Consider the following 19,392-nt stretch of genomic DNA (forward strand, 5'->3'; position numbering starts at 1 on the left):
GGTCTCTAACATCCACCAGCTCCGTGATGTCGTCATAGAGGAGTGGAAGAGGATTCCAGTGGCTACCTGTGAAGCTCGTGTGAACTCCACGCCCAAGAGAGTTAAGGCAGTGCTGGAAAATAATGGTGGCCACACAAAATATTGACACTTTGGGCACAATTTGGACATTTTTCACTTAGGGGTGTACTCACTTCTGTTGCCAGCAGTTTAGACATTGATGGCTGTGTGTTGAGTTATTTTGAGGGGACAGCATATTTACACAATTATACAAGCTGGGCATGGACTACTTTACATTGTGTCATATCTTCAGTGTTGTCCCATGAAAAGATAAAATAAAATATTTACAAAAATGTCAGGGGTGTAATTGTAGGAAAATAACTTGAAGGAAATGGGAATTATTATATAACAAGTATTTCCTCAAATAAATGTGCACTACAATTAATGGCGCTCCCTTGATTTAATACTTTGTATTCCTGTCATTGTCAAAACCTCTCCATATAGTGGGTACCACTGCAACCAGTAGATCATTGTACTGTAGTGGGCTAAGGTAAGAAAGCTAATATGGATTTTTTTTAAACACATTGACTGCTGGACCCTTTATTACCAGGACACTGCAGTAGAGATTAATGCGTATATCACAAATAACACTATTAAAACGTGTAGAAGATGTAATGAAACACATCAGAAAGCAACAGTTTCATTATCACCAGTAACTGTCAAAAATGTAAAGAAACTACTTCTGTTCACCTGCACCATGACTGAAGGTCTGTATTTGAATGAAAGTGCTTGAAGGATGGCACCACATCTAGTGCAGGCTTACAGGCACACCGGCCATAAATAAAACATGTTTCTTGTTCGTTGGTTGGGTACACCACATGTGGTAGTTGGTGACTGAACTTTGTCGATGGCAGAATGACAACGTAGTTCTGTCCTGACACTTGTGACAAGTCGAACACCTTGGGATGAAGAAACACCTTCAGGGTAGCGATCAGCATCAGTGCCCAAGCCTACAGGTTCCACATCATCTAACTGACTCTCACTATCTAGATCATTATCATTTAAATATTCCAACAAATCTAGTGTTTTTTAGAATATTACAACAATCTAGAGAGAACAGGCCATTCAGCCCAACAGCTTGCCAGACCTATCCACGTAATTATTAAAAACAAAATATCAAGTTGAGTTTTGAAAGTCCTACTGCCTACCACACTACTTGGTCTCTTATTCCAAGTGTCTGTGGTTCTCTGTGTGAAGAAAAACTTCCTAATGTTTTTTGCAAAATTTAGCCTTAACAAGTTTCCAACTGTGCCCCCATGTTCTTGATGAATTCATTTTAAAGTCACATCTCAACCCACTGGACTAATTCCCTTCATGATATTGAACACTTCAGTCAGGTCGCCTCTCAATATTCTTTTGTGCAGCTCTTTTAATCTTTCCTCATCACTCATCCCCTTTAGCCCTGGAATCAGCCCAGTTGCTCTTGTCTGGACCTTCTCTAGTGCTGCTATGTCATGCACATACAGGACTCCAGATGAGGTCTCACCAGTCTGTTATAAAGCCCAAGCAGGACCTCCTTGGACTTGTACTCCACACATCAAGGCGCTATATGTAACCTCACAGTCTGTTAGCCTTCTTAATGGCTTCTGAACACTGTCTGGCAGTCGATAGTGTAGTGTTCACTACGACTCATAAAGCCTTCTCATAAGGTGTACTAGATAGATAGATATGAAAGGCACTATATAATAGGGTCATCTTCAATAGGATCCGTGATCACCTGCTCACCTACCAGCGACCGTAACAGTCTGGTAATATTTGCGTTTGCACTCCATGAGAACCCTCAGTGCCAGGATGCGGTCGATGGTAGACTTCCTAGGTATAAAACCAGACTTTCTTTGCAGCCTTTGACGATTTTCGCAAAGCATTCCACTCAGTTGATCGAGCAGCCCTGTGGGACATCCTGAGGGTTCGATGGATCCCCTCGAGGTTGCTGGATATCATGGCTGGCCTGTATGCTGGTACTCTGAGTGATGTGCAGAGTGGAATCAGGACCACTGTGTTTGTTCCAGTTGATTCTGGGGTTCGTCATTGGTTGAGTTCTGATCCTACTCTGTTCAATGTCTGGGCAGAGTTGTGGTGTCCAGCGGCTGTGGAGCATCTGTTGGTGAAGAGACATTCACGGATCTTGACTTTGCTGATGATGCTGTGATCTTCATGGAGTCAATGGAGGCTCAGATTGGGGCTCTCAAGAGACTGAGTGAGGAGTCTGAATGTCTGGGCTTGCGAGTGTCCTGATAAAAACCAAAGATCCAGACCTTTAATAACCTCTTGGGCACGGCCATCAGCAGTGTGTCTGTCTGTGGAGAGAGTGTTGACCTTGTTGAGAGGTTTACTTACCTTGGCAGTGACATTCATGTCTCTGGTGACTCTTCCTATGAAGTCAGTAGATGGATTGGGAACGCATGGGCGGTCATGAGGTCACTGGAAAGGGGTGTGTGGCGCTCACGATATCTGCAAAAGGACGAAGGTCCAAGTCTTTAGAGTCCTGGTGCTTCCTGTCTTGCTATATGGTTGTGAGACATGGACGCCATCCAGTGACCTGACACGAAGACTGGACTCCTTCGGTATTGTGTCTGTTCAGAGAATCCTTGGGTACCGCTGGTTTGACTTTGTGTTGCTCATCAAGTCCCGAATGAGGCACATTACCTACATTGTGAGGGAGCGTCAGTTACAGCACTACAGCCATGTGGCGTGACTCCCCGAGGGTGATCCAGCTCATAAGATCCTCATTGTTGGGGACCCGAGTGGCTGGACCAGGCCAAGGGGTCGCCCACGTAACACCTGGCTACAGCAGATAGAGGGCCATTTCCGAAGGGTGAGACTGGACCGCGTGTCTGCCTGGGGGGTTGCCAACTGGGATCCCGAGTTGTTTTGTCGTGTAGTTGGTGCGGCGACACTCTGTACCAGTGCATGCTCCCCAATTTGACTTGACTTGACATTTTTACTTATTTTTTTTAACAAAACATCCTAAAATCAGACACAGTGGTGAGAGAAACAGTCTGCTTTCCTTTTGTATACAGTTTTGCAGAATTGCTGCTAAACGTTGACTTTGTGAAACTCACTAAAAGGGATTTTTTGTTCTTTGAAAGTTTTTTTTTTTTTACAACACTTTATTTCCTTTTTGGATCCATACATTTCTCAAAAAAAGGTTCTAGATGAAAATAAACATGTGAAACATCGTCTTAAAAATTCACCATGGCTAAACGGAGCCCACAGTGATACAAAATGGCTCACTCCCAGACAAGGCAGTAATCCAGCAGGATAGTAAAAGTGTTATCCACATTAGCTGAGAAGAAGACACCCACCGTACCTGCGGTCATGGATAACATCCCACTATGGCTGGAACAAAACTTTGTGCGTGCTGATAACAATGTCCTCCCATCAGCCCCAGCACGCTGCTGCTGCCTGATGGGAATTGTAGTCCATTACTACACCTCCCCCTCAATGTGCCCTTATAGCCTCTTATTGTAAATGAGGCCAATGCCAACGCACACACACACAATGTCATTCAGTTCTGCTGTTTTTGAGAGGTTGGTGAACAAGCGGACAGCTTTACAATTTTATTTATAAAATTCCCCTCAGTATCTATTGTATTTTTGTTATGTTGCTTTGCGCTGCCTCAGGAGTCTTCACCAGTGTAAACCATTCAAATTGAGATGAACAACATGGCTGTTTGAAATGTTAATGCAGTTTTCCCAGTTTAAAATCACAGAACCCTTCTTCTGTGTGATGGTCCGGGTCAACTCTATGCTCCCTGATTGCTTCCAGGAGCATCTTGAACCCAGGGCCATAAATAATGTATCTGATGATGAGCCGGGCAAATGACGACACACACACAGGGGATTGGTGCAAAGTGGTTTAGTGCGTTGATTTTCAAACAAACGGTGTCCAAAATGTGTAGAGTTTCCAAAAGTCAATAAATAATCTAATAAAACGGAGTAAACCATGGAGGCTAAAATCGATAAATAATCCAATAAAAAACAAGATTCAAATCCAGGGCAGATTCTTCTTTTAAAACAGTCATGAGCCCCAATGCTTCTTTCTAAAATCTGGCGTCTCCTTAGCTTATCCCACCAGGACATTGCAGGAAGAGCACAAGACCGCTGACAGGTGCAGTCATCCAATAATCCCGGGTTCAGGTTCCCACTTCCTGTCCCTTGGCGTCTGTTGGACGTCTCCTCTGAACCCCAGAATGTCAGCGTTCAAAGGGAGACGCCATACAATGGGGGCCGTTCCTACTCTCCTGCATTGCTCCATAGGGGCGCCCCTTCTCTAACCCAGGCCTGCCTCCGCACCACCCTGCCTCTTCCTCACCCCCTTAACCTTTGTTCTCTCTTCTTTGTTTCCTTCTTCATTTCGATTCTCCCCTCTCGGCCCTTTATAGCCGCGAGTGGGTGCGGGTTCAGTCCTCCACGTACTCGGAGGTTGACTGAGCTGCTCAGATGTGCCCAAATACCTCCGAGTGGCACGTGCACTCAAACCTGCACACTTCAGAACTTGTGATTACTTACTAAAATTGTACTTCACCGTGGACCTCTCTTATCACGTTGTGGTGGTGCAGCACAATAGGCGAATGTGAGGATTTGGACAGCCTGATGCTGGGGTCTCCAACCTTTTTTCCCCTGAGAGCTGCTTTTACAAAATATAAATGGCCGAGAGCTCCTCATGTTTTCTAACGTTTATTCTCATAGCTTATTTCAACCCAAACAAACTGAATAAGCTCGTTTTTCCTGAACATTTACAAAATGTTGGTGTCCACAACTTTTTGTATGTCTGTATGCATTTTCGAGTGTATCTCACACTACTGAATTAAAACATGAATGCTGTCAAAACCTAACAATGCAATTCCAAATCCACAGATATGACTTATTCATTTGTCACTTTGTTCCATGTCACTGTGTCACTTTATTCACAGGTGTGATGTGTTGTTTAGTTAGTCAGATGACTGGCACTGAGGTGTCTGGTGGCGTGGAGCCACTGAGGTTCACTCTTATGGAGTCATTTCAATGTTCGTCTGTCAGTCTTGTTCTGAACTTTGATTTCATGACATTCATGTCAGACTCACAGAGGTATGGAGACCCAAACAAAGCAGACATTGTCAGAGTCCATTGGTGAAGATTCTTATAGTTATCTGGCTCTGCGAAGCTCCAGAAATGCGGAGAATGCTGTTGAGACTTTAACTGCACATTATTGTGAAGGTTTACTAATATATAAAATCCAATGTCTCTCTGTCAAGACAACAACTTATGGATTTAGATCAGGTTTTTTTCTATAATTTTCTTGTACATTCCAGTTGGTTTTGCAACCTCTCTCATTTCGCTAGGTGTCAGAGTTCGCTTGCGGTTCGATTTATTTGCGCGAATCTGAGAAACACACCGTGGGCCGAGTGGAGGGGCCTTCTTCACTCACTCGCCAGCTTCAGGGCGCCTGTGTTCCTTAACTCTGCTTAGCTAGTAAACGAGAGAACAATTGAATTCAACTTTGTTTGATATTTAAAATAAAGTGTTATTGAGGTCTTGATGAGTTTGAGTCCAGATATTCTCTTAAGTGTCTGCCACATTGAAAAGAGAGGTTGCAGTTCAGATTGTGGATCGTGATTTTCTGTCAAAAGGATTGTGATATGATTTTTTGGAAAGATCACCCACCACTAATTTGACTAATCAAGTTTTCAAATTTATGTAGGATTGAAGTCTTTAGAGTCCTGGTGCTTCCTGTCTTGCTATATGCTTGTGAGACATGGATGCCATCCAGTGACCTGAGATGAAGACTGGACTCCTTCAGTGCTGTGTCTCTTCAGAGAATCCTGCTGGTTTGACTGTGTTGCTCATGGAGTCCCGAATGAGGCACATGACCTGCATTGTGAGGGAGCGTCAGTTACGGCACTACGGCCATGTGGCGCGACTCCCCGAGGGTAATCCAGCTCGTAAGATCCTCGTTGTTGGGGACCCGACTTCCTACCCCAAGGGGTTGCCCACGTAACAACCGGCTGTGGTAGATAGAGGGTCACTTCCGGAGGGTGGGACTGGACCGTGTGTTTGCCTGGGCGATTGCCAACCGGGATCCTGAGTTGTTTCGTCGTGTAGTGGGTGCAGTAACGTGCTGTACCAGTGCCTGCTCCCTAACTTGACTCGACTTGTAGGATTTTTAACCCTTTGGTGAGCTATTTGGAAAGGGGCTGTGAGCTACCGGTAGCTTGTGAGCGATGTGATGAAGACCCCTGGCCTAAGGTAATCACACAGCGAGACACAGCCATAGTTAACAATGAGCTCATGGCAGCTGGTCATTAAATAACGATATGTGCGAATGTGAACGCGGATCTATTGAATATGTACCCGTCTTACTATTAGTACAGGCGACAGTGGCAAAACATTAAAGACAATAGAAGGAAAAATGGACTATTCCCCCTCAACGGCCATCACACCTCCCACCAATAACGCTCACAAGACTGCAGTGATATTGACAAAAATATTTATTTGAATCTTCCATCCACTCATTCTGATACAGAATACAGTTCTCAGCGTGTTCTTCCGCTGCTTGTCAGACAAATCTGCCGACAAAAAAATGGCGAAATCTGTAGGGGTTAGCAGCTCAAAGGGGTCAGTGCAACAGAAAACAACTCTTCCTGGAGATCTAGCACTTAATTCCTGAACCATTCCAAAATAAATAAATAATATATATTTAGTCAGGAAAACAAAGTAAAGAAAAACCTGTACCAGACAGAAACCAAGGTGCCGACTGATCTTAACCACCCACCATCCTCGTACTTTTCTTTGCTTGGCGTCTTAAGATTTCATTTTATACGTCCACTGGCGTTCCATTAGTTACCTGAAGGACAGGAGCCATTAAGTTACACCCGATTGTCTCGAATGATTTTGGTTCAGAACGCGTCAGTCACTCTGCGGGAGCAGTGAAGCTGAGCAAATCCACCAGCAGAGACAACAGCTCTTCATGTTGCACCTGCCAATCTGCGGGGATTTCAGAAAGTTCAAATCGCAGGCACGTCTTCACCATGTTTTGAAGGGAGAGTCGGAAATCCCGTAGTAAATTCCAGCTGTGCTTGGGAAACTCGAGCTTTACGAGGTCGCTGTCATCGAGGGACACCATAATGCTGCTGCCAGTATCTAAATAAAAAGGAGGAGGATTACAGTGAAATTGAGTTTTGGCTGCCAGTGCCTCTCAAGTTCAGTCCTGAGGGCCCGCCATGTCTGCGGTTTCTCGATCAGCGAGTCGCTTTAACTCAACTCGATCTCACTGCTCATCTCGACTTTGCGTCTCCTCTTCTTCTGTGACATTTACATTCACAAGTTGTTATCAAGAACAATCTGAATTTCTGCCATAGCTTCAAACGTTCAACTCTCTTTGGTCATTTTGGTATTAATTCACCTTTGCTCCCTTAATTTTATCCTAATAACGACAAGTAATGGCTATCCGGGTAATTGCGGGCCAAGCAGCCGAGAAGGCAGTTCAGTGTGGTTACTAGTAACTAACAACTTGACTAACGCAGGGAAATCTTAAGAACTAAGAAATTGAACAAACTCTCAATGACCCCCCCATGTAACACAAAGTGACACCAAAAGAGAGAAGCTAGAAACGAACAGCTTGCTAACCTAATGAAACAAGTCCCGAGGGTGAAACAAAAGCCCGCGGCTACAGTGGGCCATAGGACTGAGCTGGAGAAGATCTAAAGAAGCCAAAAGAGCACCTACCCAGCTCCTTGACGTCACCGTGAGGCAGCAGCAGCAGCGCCAGAGGGTGCACCGTGGAGCTGTCGCGAACAAAGACGTTCCCGTTGGACTTGACTGCTGTGAAGAAGGTCAGCCAGCGACTGGAGAACTCCTCTTCATTCCTGGCAGGAAAGGAAAAAATTTGCAGGATGAGACTCAGAAAGCGCAGTGCTGCAGTATCTGAAGGACTGGCTTATTACACCAACACTGAGCTTTAGAAAATCTTTGTGGGGATGGGAGAAACTTCCAAAAGGACAACCATCATTAAATTGGCAAATTGGTAAAATCGATTTTTGACGTGTGAATCGGTAAAATCCACTGATCAGGGCATTATGGGAGAGTTTCCACACAGAAGCCGGTTCTCGGTTAATGAGACACGAAAGCCCGCTTGGAGTTTGGAAAAAGGCACCTAAAGGACCCTCGGGCTGTGAGAAACAAGAATCTGTGGTCTGATAAAACCAAGACTGCACTGCTTAGCCTCAATTTAAAGCATCCCATCTGGGGGAAACCAGGTACCGCTCATCGCCTGCACAGCACCACCCTATCAGGGAAGCATGGTGATGAAAGTATGAAGTCGAAGTTCAGAGTTCGTGGCCTCAGTCGTTCGCGGATTTTTCCTTAGAGACTAAGTAATAATTGTTAGCGGAAGCTGCAAATATCCTCCAACTGTAGAGGAAAACATGGCTTGGGATGGTGAAAGTAGCCAATCCGAGAGCGCTATTCATTCCTCCTTGCTTCTGATTGGCTGATGCAGCCCAGCAGTCCCGTATCATAACAGTTTACCGCCCACGTGTAGCTATCTCGAGTGTTCCGCTAAGCGTTCTCGTGTTTTTCGTTTTGTTTTTCTTAAAGCCCTAAGATGCCACCCAAACACCCTGCACCCTCTAAGGCTTCTGGCAATGACCCTAAGCGTCAGAAGAAGTTTAAGACACTCCAGGAGAAGGTTGAACTACTGGATTTGCTCCCGGAACTAAAAAAATTATGCCGCAGTAGCCACCCAAGGAGCTGTAAATCCTCTTGCTTTGCCATGCAGTCATTATCTTCATTACATACCTTCATCATACTGCACAGCTAATTCATCATCATCATCTTCAATCAATATCATTCATTATTGGCGAGTACCCATACATTTTACTGTATTTTTATTGAATTAAATTAAATTATTACGTATTACCCTACTTGTACCAAAGTAAACATGCTCGCATGAATTACAGTACATATGGGCTAACATCGGTATTTGACATTCTCGCACTGCGGGAGACACAGCAGTACGGTACTGTACAGTAGACGGGTTACCTTTACTTTTTTTTTTTTTTTTTAACTTTTAGGGCAATGTATTAAGCCAAGTTTGAAATTAAATTAAAGTTTTTGGGGGCATATTTTGAACTATAAAAATAGGCATTTTTTTGACCACATCCAAAATTTGCAGTGTTTCACAATTTGCGGGTGCTTTAGGAACGTAACCCCTGTGAATTTCAGGGGTCATCTGTACTCCAAGAACAACAAAATTATTCTTTAACCTGCATAATCCAAGGGCTAAGGGTGCACTGGCACGAGGCCGGGACCATCCACCATTCAGACGGGGCCTTCTTACAGCTACCGATTAACCTAACAAACACATCTATGGGGGGTGTCTGCGCATTCCTCGTCTACGCAGGCGGCTTTAAATTCAAAGGGACAGTAACAGGGAGCCGCTTCTGAAGCCAGGATGTCAGATCCATTGCAATAAGGCAGAAGAAAAAACTGGGACTTAAAGAGGAAACATTCTGCTGCGTTACTCTTCATCATTAAACACCCTAATCGCTGATGGTGCAGATGATCTCATCCCATAATAATGACAGCAATTGCTATAAAAGAAGACACTGAGGTCCAAAGGCCTCCTTCATGTCTACAAATGTGTCCTCTAAAGAAGCAAGCTTGACACCTTTTGAAGGAAATCTCCAAATCACGATGCTGTGTTCTTTTTACTTTTTTGTGACTAAGAGCCGCCCGATTGGCTACCTCACCTATTGACAGTTGAGCGATGTAACAGGACGGGCCCGCTCCTCGTGCGAAACATCAGGCTGTTGGGCTTGAATTTGCCTTGCTTTGTCACCTTGCCACGCTTGACCTGTAGATGGAAAAAAAAAATGATCTCTGGTCAACCTTTACGACACGTCAGCTATTTCCTGCTCAAATCCATGTGTTCTGAAGTCTGCCGTCTCCAGCTTACGTTTGGCTTTTGCGTGTACCTGCTCACGTCTGGGGTGTGGACGTGCCTATCCAAGCTAAAAACACTCATGACGTTTAGCACATCTTGAACGAGTCAAGCTTCAACCAAACATAAAAGAGCCCTGATACATCAAACTCCTCAATGGCAGAAATGAGCGAGTGTGACTTGACAAGGTAATTAATATCCAGGCGCCCATGTGACTTCCTGGGTCCTCTTAAGGAAAAAATGGTAGCATTTTGATTGGCTATATGCCATCAAACACAAATGTGACCCTAAAAGAGGCAACATGGGGTGGGTGGCTGGCAACCATGAATGTGAAGTGGGAACCCACCCTTGACTTAAAGATCTGAGCCCACCGATACATAACCCCACACTTGTGAACCACCAGCACACGTTACTCAACACAGGACTCTGGAATGTGACATCTTAGGCCACACGTCCATCTCGGGACTTTTCCAGAGACTTTCAGTCGCCGATTTAATTTTCATAATCTTAGCGTGTCAGAGGCTGCTGCAGCGCAATCATGTGACAGGAAGTCATGACGTACCCAGAGACTCAATCCGACAAAATCAAACGGGGGCAGACTTGTGTACGAGAGAAACACCTGGTAACCAATGAGCACTCATCGAGGAATACAATGCGTATCACGCAAATAAAGAAAGAATAAGCAACGTGAGTGTTTTAGGCCTGACAAATGGAAAAACAGATTTGGACATTTGATGTCTCGCACCACAACTAAATGGAAAAAAGATAAATTGGACAAACGGAACTTTATGTTTTGTCCCCAAGGGGAAATTTAGGAAAAACTAATGGCCGAAATAGTAACTAAAAAGTATTCACATTGTCACTGTGTGAGTCGATGCTACCGTTAGTTGACACAGGGCTCTGGAATGTGACATCTTGGGCCACAAGCTGACACAACTTTGTCTGCATGCCACTAATTACAAGCAGTGGAGATATATGACTACCGAGTCAGTCATCAGTCAGTCATTGTCCTAACACAGGGTCGCGGGGGTCTGCTGGAGCCAATCCCAGCCAATACAAGGGCGCAAGGCAGGAACAAACTACCGCAGGGCACACGCACACACACACCAAGCACACACTAGGGACAATTTAGGATCGGCAATGCACCTAACCTGCATGTCTTTGGACTGTGAGAGGAAACCCACGTTGACACGGAGAGAACATGCAAACTCCACGCAGGGAGGACCCGAACCCAGGACTCCTTACTGCGAGGCAGCAGCGCTACCCACTGCACCACCGTGCTGCCCTTAGTTTGTTAGTATTATTTATTAAATCAAAGTGGTCGGCCCATTCGAATGGTCGTTCAGATTACGACTGAGCCACATCTCTTAACACTCGGGACATTTAGCACATTCAGAAGGAGTCAAGCTAAGACCACAACAGACCCCAAATCCAAGCACACAAGTGCTGCAATACATAAAAACACCCTTAGCAGAAAAGAAAAATGTGGAGTATAGCTTGACAAGGTAACAAGGCCTCCATGTGACTTTATCATAGATCCCCTTTGGGGGGGAACAAAATGGTAACATTTTGATTTGCTAAACAATACAATGAAATACAATTTATTTTTGTACAGCCCTAAATCACACAAGGAGTACCGCAATGGGCTTTAACAGGCCCTGCCTTTTGACAGCAAGAGCTTTGACTCTCTAAGGCATGGGTGTCGAACTCCGGTCCTGGAGGGCTGCAGTGGCTGCAGGTTTTCATTCTAACCATCCTTTTAATTTGTGACCAGTTTTTGCCTTAATTTTAATTACCTTGACTCAGGCCCCTTAGTTGTTTCCTTTTTCTTAATTAGCAGCCAAACAATATTGAGACATGGAACAAGAATCCATATGACCAGCTCACCTGTGCCCATCACAAAATATGTTAAAATAAACAAAAGGTGGAGGTCTCAGTAAGGCTGATCTCTCAGCTCACCAAAACATTGTGAGGGTGGTCTTAGAAAAAGCAGAAAAATCAACAGTTCTGGAAACTGCTGTGGCAGAATGAGAGCAGCAACAAGCCATGGAATTAAATCATGAGTTTAATTAACAGCAAGAATAGGCTTCTAATTGTGAAACTGGTTGAGTCTGAAGCCCCGATTTAGCTGGTCATCTGTTGGCTCGTTTCATGCCTCATTTCTGTTTGGCTGCCATTTATAAAAAAAAAGAAATCAATTCAGAAGAACAAATACTTAAGAACAAGAGTTAAAAAACTGGTCACTGATTAGGAAAAGGGTGAGAATGAAAAGCTGCCGCCACTGCGGCCCTCCAGGCCTGGAGTTCGACACCCCTGCACTAAGACGACAAAAAAAACCCTTGTAGGGAAAAAAAAATGGAAGAAACCTTAAAAAGGCAGTTCAAAGAGAGACCCCTTTCCAGGTAGGTTGGGCGTGCAGCGGGTGTCAAACAAAATGGGGGTCAATACAATACAATACAATACAATACAATACACAGAACAGAGCACAAGTAATACAATACAAGTACGGAGCAGAATTCAGCAAGAGCTGATATCACATAAGAAGATTTGGATTTGCTACATGGCATCAATTAAAAATGTGACGTTAAAAGAGGCAACATGGGGTAGGGTGGCAGTCAGCCGGTTCTACCCCATCCATTTGTGACACGCACAGTACTAAAGAACGACTTCCTTGCCTGGATAATGTTGGGATAGAGTCCGGCCAGCAGGACCCCCTTGACCAGCTCGTCCACCTTGCTGAACTGATTACACCTGGAGAACGGATGGGTGCAATGTGATGGCTCAGAGACCAGGAAGGCATCGTAGGCATTCTCCGAGAACTGCTGGATCAACCCTGAAAGCCAACAAAAGCCGTGATTAGAAAAACTGACGAGATGTGTCCCTATTTAACAGTGTAGGTCGGGAACTGCAGGCAGACAGAGGTGGTCTACCTTAGCGAGGTCGGGCTTTGCTTACCCTGAATAAAGCGAAGGCTGGGGCCATACAGCATGTTCTCCTCCAAATAGTTCTGTCGTAAGAGGGGGTTCTTTTCCTGACGCACCCTTCGCCAGCCATCCACGGCGCGTACAAACACCAAATGATCGCTCTGGCTTTGTGCACTCAGTGCCGTCTTCGTCTGAATGGAGGGGTGTGAGACATTAAATACATATATTAACCCACGTCATCATGTGAAGTCCCTTACAGTAAGAGTGAAACTCCTCCATCTTCAGGGTTAGGGTTGGGTTAGGTTAGGTTTAGGGTTAAGAAGAACTCAACCAAGAGTTCAAGGCCATATAAAGAACCCGAGGCAAAGAGCAAAGCTGAATTAATGAGATGGGATGGCCACTCACTTCATTTGAAAGGAAGTTCCAAATTCTTTATACTTTATTTTGTTTTTTTATGGGATGTACAGGCTTGTAGGCATTATCACCTCAGCTGCACGTCACTTTCTTTAAATTGCATGCTGCACTTGGTTTTCATCCTCTTAGGAGCTTTCATACTTGATTACTTGAGCCAACATCACATCACAGGACTTTTCTTGCAATTTTTTTATTCACAGTCTTGGCGAGTCAGAGGCTGTTGCAACACGATCACATGACAGACATTCGTGAAATCTGATGTACCCAGCAACTCAGTCCAACAAAATCAGACGGGGCGAACTTGTATATGTAGATAGATAGATAGATAGATACTTTATTAATCCCAAGGGGAAATTCACATAGGGATTATGAGAGCCGACAAGCGATGAGCACTCACACAGGAATACAATGCACATCATGTGACAAAAAAAGCAATGGGGGTGTTTTGGACCTGGGAAACAGAGCGGAGATTTGTCTGCCTGATATATCGTGTTTAACATACCACAACAGAATCGAAAAAAAAAAAAAAAAGAAATTTGATAGATAGAACATTATTTTTTTGTGTCCCCTGGGGGAAAATTTGGAAAAGATTAAGGGTTGAAATCATAGCTCGAAAGCATTGTCATTGTCACCAGCTCTGTCAGACAGTACATTGTTGGCTGTCAGAAAAAAGGGGATGAACTGACGATACTTGACATCACCAGGAATTTTATACTTGTGTAATTCGACATCCTCAGGCACAGACATCAGCATCTGCATTCGTTAAATTTGACGTTCCTTCCAACTAGAAGTCATGTAATGTGACATTGGCTTTAATTGTGATTTGTAATGCAGTTGCATTTTTCACTTTTTTTTTTTTTTTTTTTTGTTTCTTCACTAGTTTTCAGTTTGTATAGTACAGCAGAAACAAGAAGATGGAGCTGCCTCGGAGGCTTCCGTAATTAGTTTAGGGTCAGGATATACTTGAAGCTCAGCGCGCTTCCACACAAACATCATGGCTACCATGCATTCCCAGCATTCTTTTGACGCGTCCTTGGAGGACGTCACCAGTAACTCGCATGCGTGAGTTGTAGTACCAGCAAACATTTGGGTGGCCAGTGTGTTCAAGTTTTGGTACGTGACGTCAACATCTCCATAGTGACAAACATGCCCATCAGAACAGCTGGTGTCAAATTGGCAGCTCTTTGAAAGTGGATGTGGAAACATGAAATAAGCAGGGATTTGACCGTTGCAAGATAACGCAGTGCGACACCAAGCCAGACTGCAGCTCCAACAGCATCAATGTTCGAGTTTCGATGTTTGATAGTTCATCAGACTTAAATGCTGACATATGAAGTTATTTGGGGTGTTTTTCCATCGTCCATTTCTCACATAGGCAATACAAGAGTTGCATATTCCCCATCGTAATGGCGTGATACGTTTAAAGGTCTCACACACCATCTCCTGTGTCACTGAAGCTGTCTTTTTATTTTTATTTATTTTTTTGCACTTCGCAATGGCATGAGAATGCAAAGAAATTTTATCTTCACCATCTTTCTTCCCTTAACTCAAAACAAAGCTAAACCAGACGTTGTTTTCTCACTGCCACCTGGTGGAGTCCTCCAGATTTATATAAAGGACGTGCACAAGTATAGTCAGTACACAGCTTGGGCAGCAGCAGCGTCTGCAAGTGTACGAGTCGCATAGCGTCAAGTATATCCCAGCCTTTACTTCTACCGTGACTGGTGTTCTGTCAAAGTATTTCAGGCTGCTGTGACTTCACAACCCTAAGGTAAGGCAAACTCTAAAATTCACAACGACCGAGTAGATTGGCAGCTTCTCAGGTTTATTGTGCGTTCATGTGCTATCGGGCTGACAGTAAACAGGAGTTCCCGAGTCAGAGATTGCATGGGGATGCCCTACAAACTCAGAGCTACAAGTCCTATAATTCTGAGAAAACAGTGCTATCTGAATTCTCCGAGCTGTGACGTTAACTCCGATCTTTCATCTTAGTCCATCATCCAACCCGCAATATCCCAACTTACAGGGTCACGGGGGTCTGCTGGAGCCAATCCCAGCAAACACAGGGCGCAAGTCAGGAAACAAACCCCGGGCAGGGCGCCAGTTCACCGCAGTTCATCCTAGTCATCTGTATTAAATAAAAAAATACACCCTAGACAGGCAGAAATACAATTTTTATGGGTGAAATGCAAATTGAGCAGAGTTTATATAAAGAGTTGCGTTTGCTCTTTATTTTCGTGAAAAAGAAATTTGGTTTGTCTTTGTAACAAATCAAGAGCAAGCCCACATTTCTCCAAATAGTCCAGAAATTTATGTGAAAGCACCAAATGGGAAGGTGAGACGTCACAAGTCGAAGATCCAAAAACTCGGATAGCAAAGAACTCAGCAACTTCATTACCCTCACCTTGGTGTGATTCAAATCAAAGCAAGCAGCCCCTTTATAAACATTTTTAACACGTCACTGACCAGGGAATGCGCTTTGACCAACACATCAGTCAAAATCAACACAACTTGGGCTCAGATAGCACAGAGTTCAAATGAAAGCCTCCTAAATCTTGTCTAGAAGAAGAGAGGTCTCGAATGGCAGCAAAAAGCCCAAGTAGTGACCCTCAGGGAAAGGGACGCCAGATGCAAAGTGCCACAGATTACTGAAGCAGGACACCAAAAATGATATCAAGTCACAACCCAAGAGGGGAGTTTCAATCCCAGAGCTCAAGGTCATGGTGGGCTACCTGCCAGCTCATCCTTCAGGATGCCATCTCATTGTTACCTGCACAACTCACCTGAGTCACAGCTGCTCGATTCTGGAGGATGTTATGGAAAGGATCCCTGGTCAGACAGGCCACGATGGTCAGAATGGGCAGCATGCAGCGGAACATAGCTGCATAGACAATAGCCTTTGCCAGCCGGGGGTCAGTAGAAATATGGGCAATGTGCTGACCCAGAGTAGTTAAGTGCTCTCTCATGTCCAAAACACCTACAACAAAATGAAACAAAAGAATATAAAACTAGAGCAGGGAGAGCACAATGTCATGTATCTAAGCATTGTGTCAAATAAATAAATCAATAACCATAGGTTTCAGATCTGGGCGCACTTGCTAAATGGCACTGATGGGACTGGTGTGGTTTCCAGTTGAGGCTTCTTCTCTACTGGATTCTAAACCAAATGCCACATTTGTATACTCTATCGCCCATCCTTCTGTAGGCTTTCCAGTGCATTTGCAATGTTGCCAAAATGGTAGACATTGCTTCATGACTGCTGTCGTAACAGCCAATAATTCAGACTTGATACCTGAAGACCTGCAACAGACTGGCATCCTCTTGACACTTTGTGCCCAGAGTTCCTGAATGGTGGAGTCACATGACCTATATCCATGAATGAAGGTGACTGCATCACCAGGGAAGAAACCCAATTCCCGGTGTTGTCAATGGGCGACAGACTTCAGGCAGCCGAGTACTTTAGAAGATGGGTGAATGGATTAAATAGGACACTTTAATTGAAGGATTTAATAAGGTGTTCATTAATTTGGTGGCACCTTAAAATAGAAGGGACTACAACTGTTGCAACTTCTACTGTAGGATATTCACCCATTTCTTTATGTTAAATTCCCTTCACTAAAAGCTGGCAGCAGCCTTTGTTCCATTTCAGTACCAGTATGATCGGGTAATGAGCCACATGAAAGACAATCATGTCACTTCCAACGCACTTATAGACCACACCTTTCTGGTGTTTCTAAAACTTTCTGGTGTCGTAACCCACCCACCCTTGGTGAATCGAGCGTAATCACAAGAATGGGGCCTACCCCTTGTGGAGTCAACAAGATCATTAGAGCGAGCGTTGAGGAGACCCTCCTCATGACCCATGCCTAAACCATGTGACCCACTTCTATTATAAAAAATAACAAACTCGCAACCCACTGGCAGCAGCCCACAACCCAGACCCTGGGCTTGGGAAACACCATATGCAAACATAACTTATTTTATAGATTACATGTGCATTACACGGTGTGAAGTGTGCAACTCGCAACAAGGCCATTAATGTATGGTTCTCAAAAACAATTTCCATATAATTAGTAGATTGAAGCACTGATGTTAACCAATCAAATCACAGTTTGGTTCTCAGTACTGATAAAGGTAACAGATTAATTAATCTTTTAAAAGGACGAAGGGCTTAACTGGGCCCTAAGAGTGACATCAGAGAACCAAGTGCCTCAGGTGACCAGGGAGAATGGCGGCCGTGTTTGTAATATAAGCCTCACTCATAGCCCTGCAACCCCAGCATTGAGGAAACGTCAGGCCAAAATGCAGCAGCACATCGCATTTGAAAAGGAAGATGCTGAACAGGACCATTCCAAGTTCATCAACAGCTGTAATGGGGCTTACAAATTATTTAAAAAAATAAAAAAAGCAGGATTTGGAATATTTACCGTATATACTCACATATCAATCAGGTCTTAAAACCTGAAAAATTGATCATAAAATCAGACGGCGACTTATACGCCTGTTCAAAAATACAACACTTAATTTTTTTATTTTTTTTTTTTTACATCGTTTTGCTTCCTGCAATCACGCATCAGTTTCTCAGACGCATCAAATTTTGTTGCAGCAGCGTAGTTCAGCGACTTATTTTCTCCTGATCGAATGCTCCATCGCAGATAAGGGATGCTCTTACAATAAAGGTGTATGAGGGTGTGAGATACAAAAAATATAAAACAGTGCAAACGTCGCTTCGGAATAGTTTGGGTCTTACTATGTGGTCTCGTAGGCACAATACATAGAAATAAAAGGCAGTGTGCTCCGTGGTTACTCTCTCAGGAGGGCGTTAGCATATCGTAATCTCTTGGACCAATAGTGTGAGTTTTCCACATTCGACTTATACAACCGACATTATAAAGTACTGGAAATTATAAAATCAAGCCCCAACCTATCCGCAGGAGAGCTTAAATATGAGTATATACGGTAATTAAAGTGCTTTATTTAGATAAGATGTAGCTTTTAAGTGATTAAACTGAGTGACCAACTATAATACAGAGATCATAAGAGAACACTACCTTAACTATTAATTTCTTTCATTTAACTAAAAAAGGTTTGGGGGAAAAGCTAACAAGAGCCATGTCACATTTAGATCACAGGCAGGCAATGACATCGTACTGTCAGGGAGAAGGGAGGAGAAGCTGAATGAAGACGAGTGCATGATGGGCTAATGAGAGAAGTCAGAGTTTTAGAAGAGATTTTGGGCCAATTCTGAGACCCCTTTAGATAAAGATTGGGTCTTCCTTCAAATCATCAGTTAAACAATAATATAAACATAGAGAATTATAGGAAATGGACAAACGTAAACCAAAGCCAGTATGTGCAAGTTCAGATAAACTAACCAGTGTGTATATGCTTGCAAGAAAAGATTTTGTTATAAAACTTCCTCATAATTAACTTAAAATAACTTCAAGGTTGACAGAAGAGAAAGACCACCAAGGGTAAATTCACAACCATCTCATTTTTACTAATATCATCCATCAAGGCACAGTATAAAAGAGAATACAGCTATTGAGAGACTCGGTGCAACAATATTTGAGAGACAAACTTGAGTGAATAATAAAGGGATGATGATGCACCATTAATGGGGGGTGATGCCACACCATAGCCTCAAGCTACAAAAGTGAAGAACCACCTAAAATGTACAACAATAAAAGAGAGGATAAAGTCATGGCAGCGCATACTTTTAAAGCATGCCTCAGTTGGATTAAGAAGAATGGACTCTTTCATATAACGAGAAGACAAACACGTCTGTGTAATTTAAAGTCCAGTTTTCATGGACATTGACTTGAATCGTTCAGATTGCATACTGTCTTCTGATTTTGACTCAGTATTTGATGCTTAGAATTATCTGCAAATAGACAAAAGTAATGATTAAATTAAAGTTTGATTATTAGCTCCCTGATGCTTGCCTCGTTTGTTGGTATTACCAGCCCCAGTGTTCTTGTTCCAGTGATTCATTATTTGTTTAGATCTGGACTTGTTGGAGTTTGGCTCCCTTAATGTTTGTTCAGATGCGAGTCTGTGGTAGGTATGTTTGTCT

The 19,392-nt window shown here is 43.6% G+C and overlaps 1 protein-coding gene across 1 annotated transcript in view; it reads right to left on the bottom strand.

Moving 5' to 3' along the window:
* Window positions 1-6,511: 6,511 nt before the first annotated feature.
* Window positions 6,512-19,392, bottom strand: part of dhx30 (DEAH (Asp-Glu-Ala-His) box helicase 30) — a 48,682-nt gene continuing 35,801 nt past the window's right edge. The window contains exons 15-20 of the mRNA XM_039753825.1: window positions 16,100-16,293; window positions 12,934-13,093; window positions 12,654-12,811; window positions 9,788-9,891; window positions 7,764-7,903; window positions 6,512-7,178 (exon numbers count right to left, since the gene is read on the bottom strand). Of these exons, the coding sequence (XP_039609759.1) occupies window positions 6,949-7,178; window positions 7,764-7,903; window positions 9,788-9,891; window positions 12,654-12,811; window positions 12,934-13,093; window positions 16,100-16,293 (986 nt within the window). The 3' untranslated portion in view covers window positions 6,512-6,948. The remainder of the gene's footprint in view (window positions 7,179-7,763; window positions 7,904-9,787; window positions 9,892-12,653; window positions 12,812-12,933; window positions 13,094-16,099; window positions 16,294-19,392) is intronic.

Source organism: Polypterus senegalus, chromosome 5, assembly GCF_016835505.1.
Source record: "Polypterus senegalus isolate Bchr_013 chromosome 5, ASM1683550v1, whole genome shotgun sequence".
Classification (NCBI taxonomy): Eukaryota; Metazoa; Chordata; class Cladistia; order Polypteriformes; family Polypteridae; genus Polypterus; species Polypterus senegalus.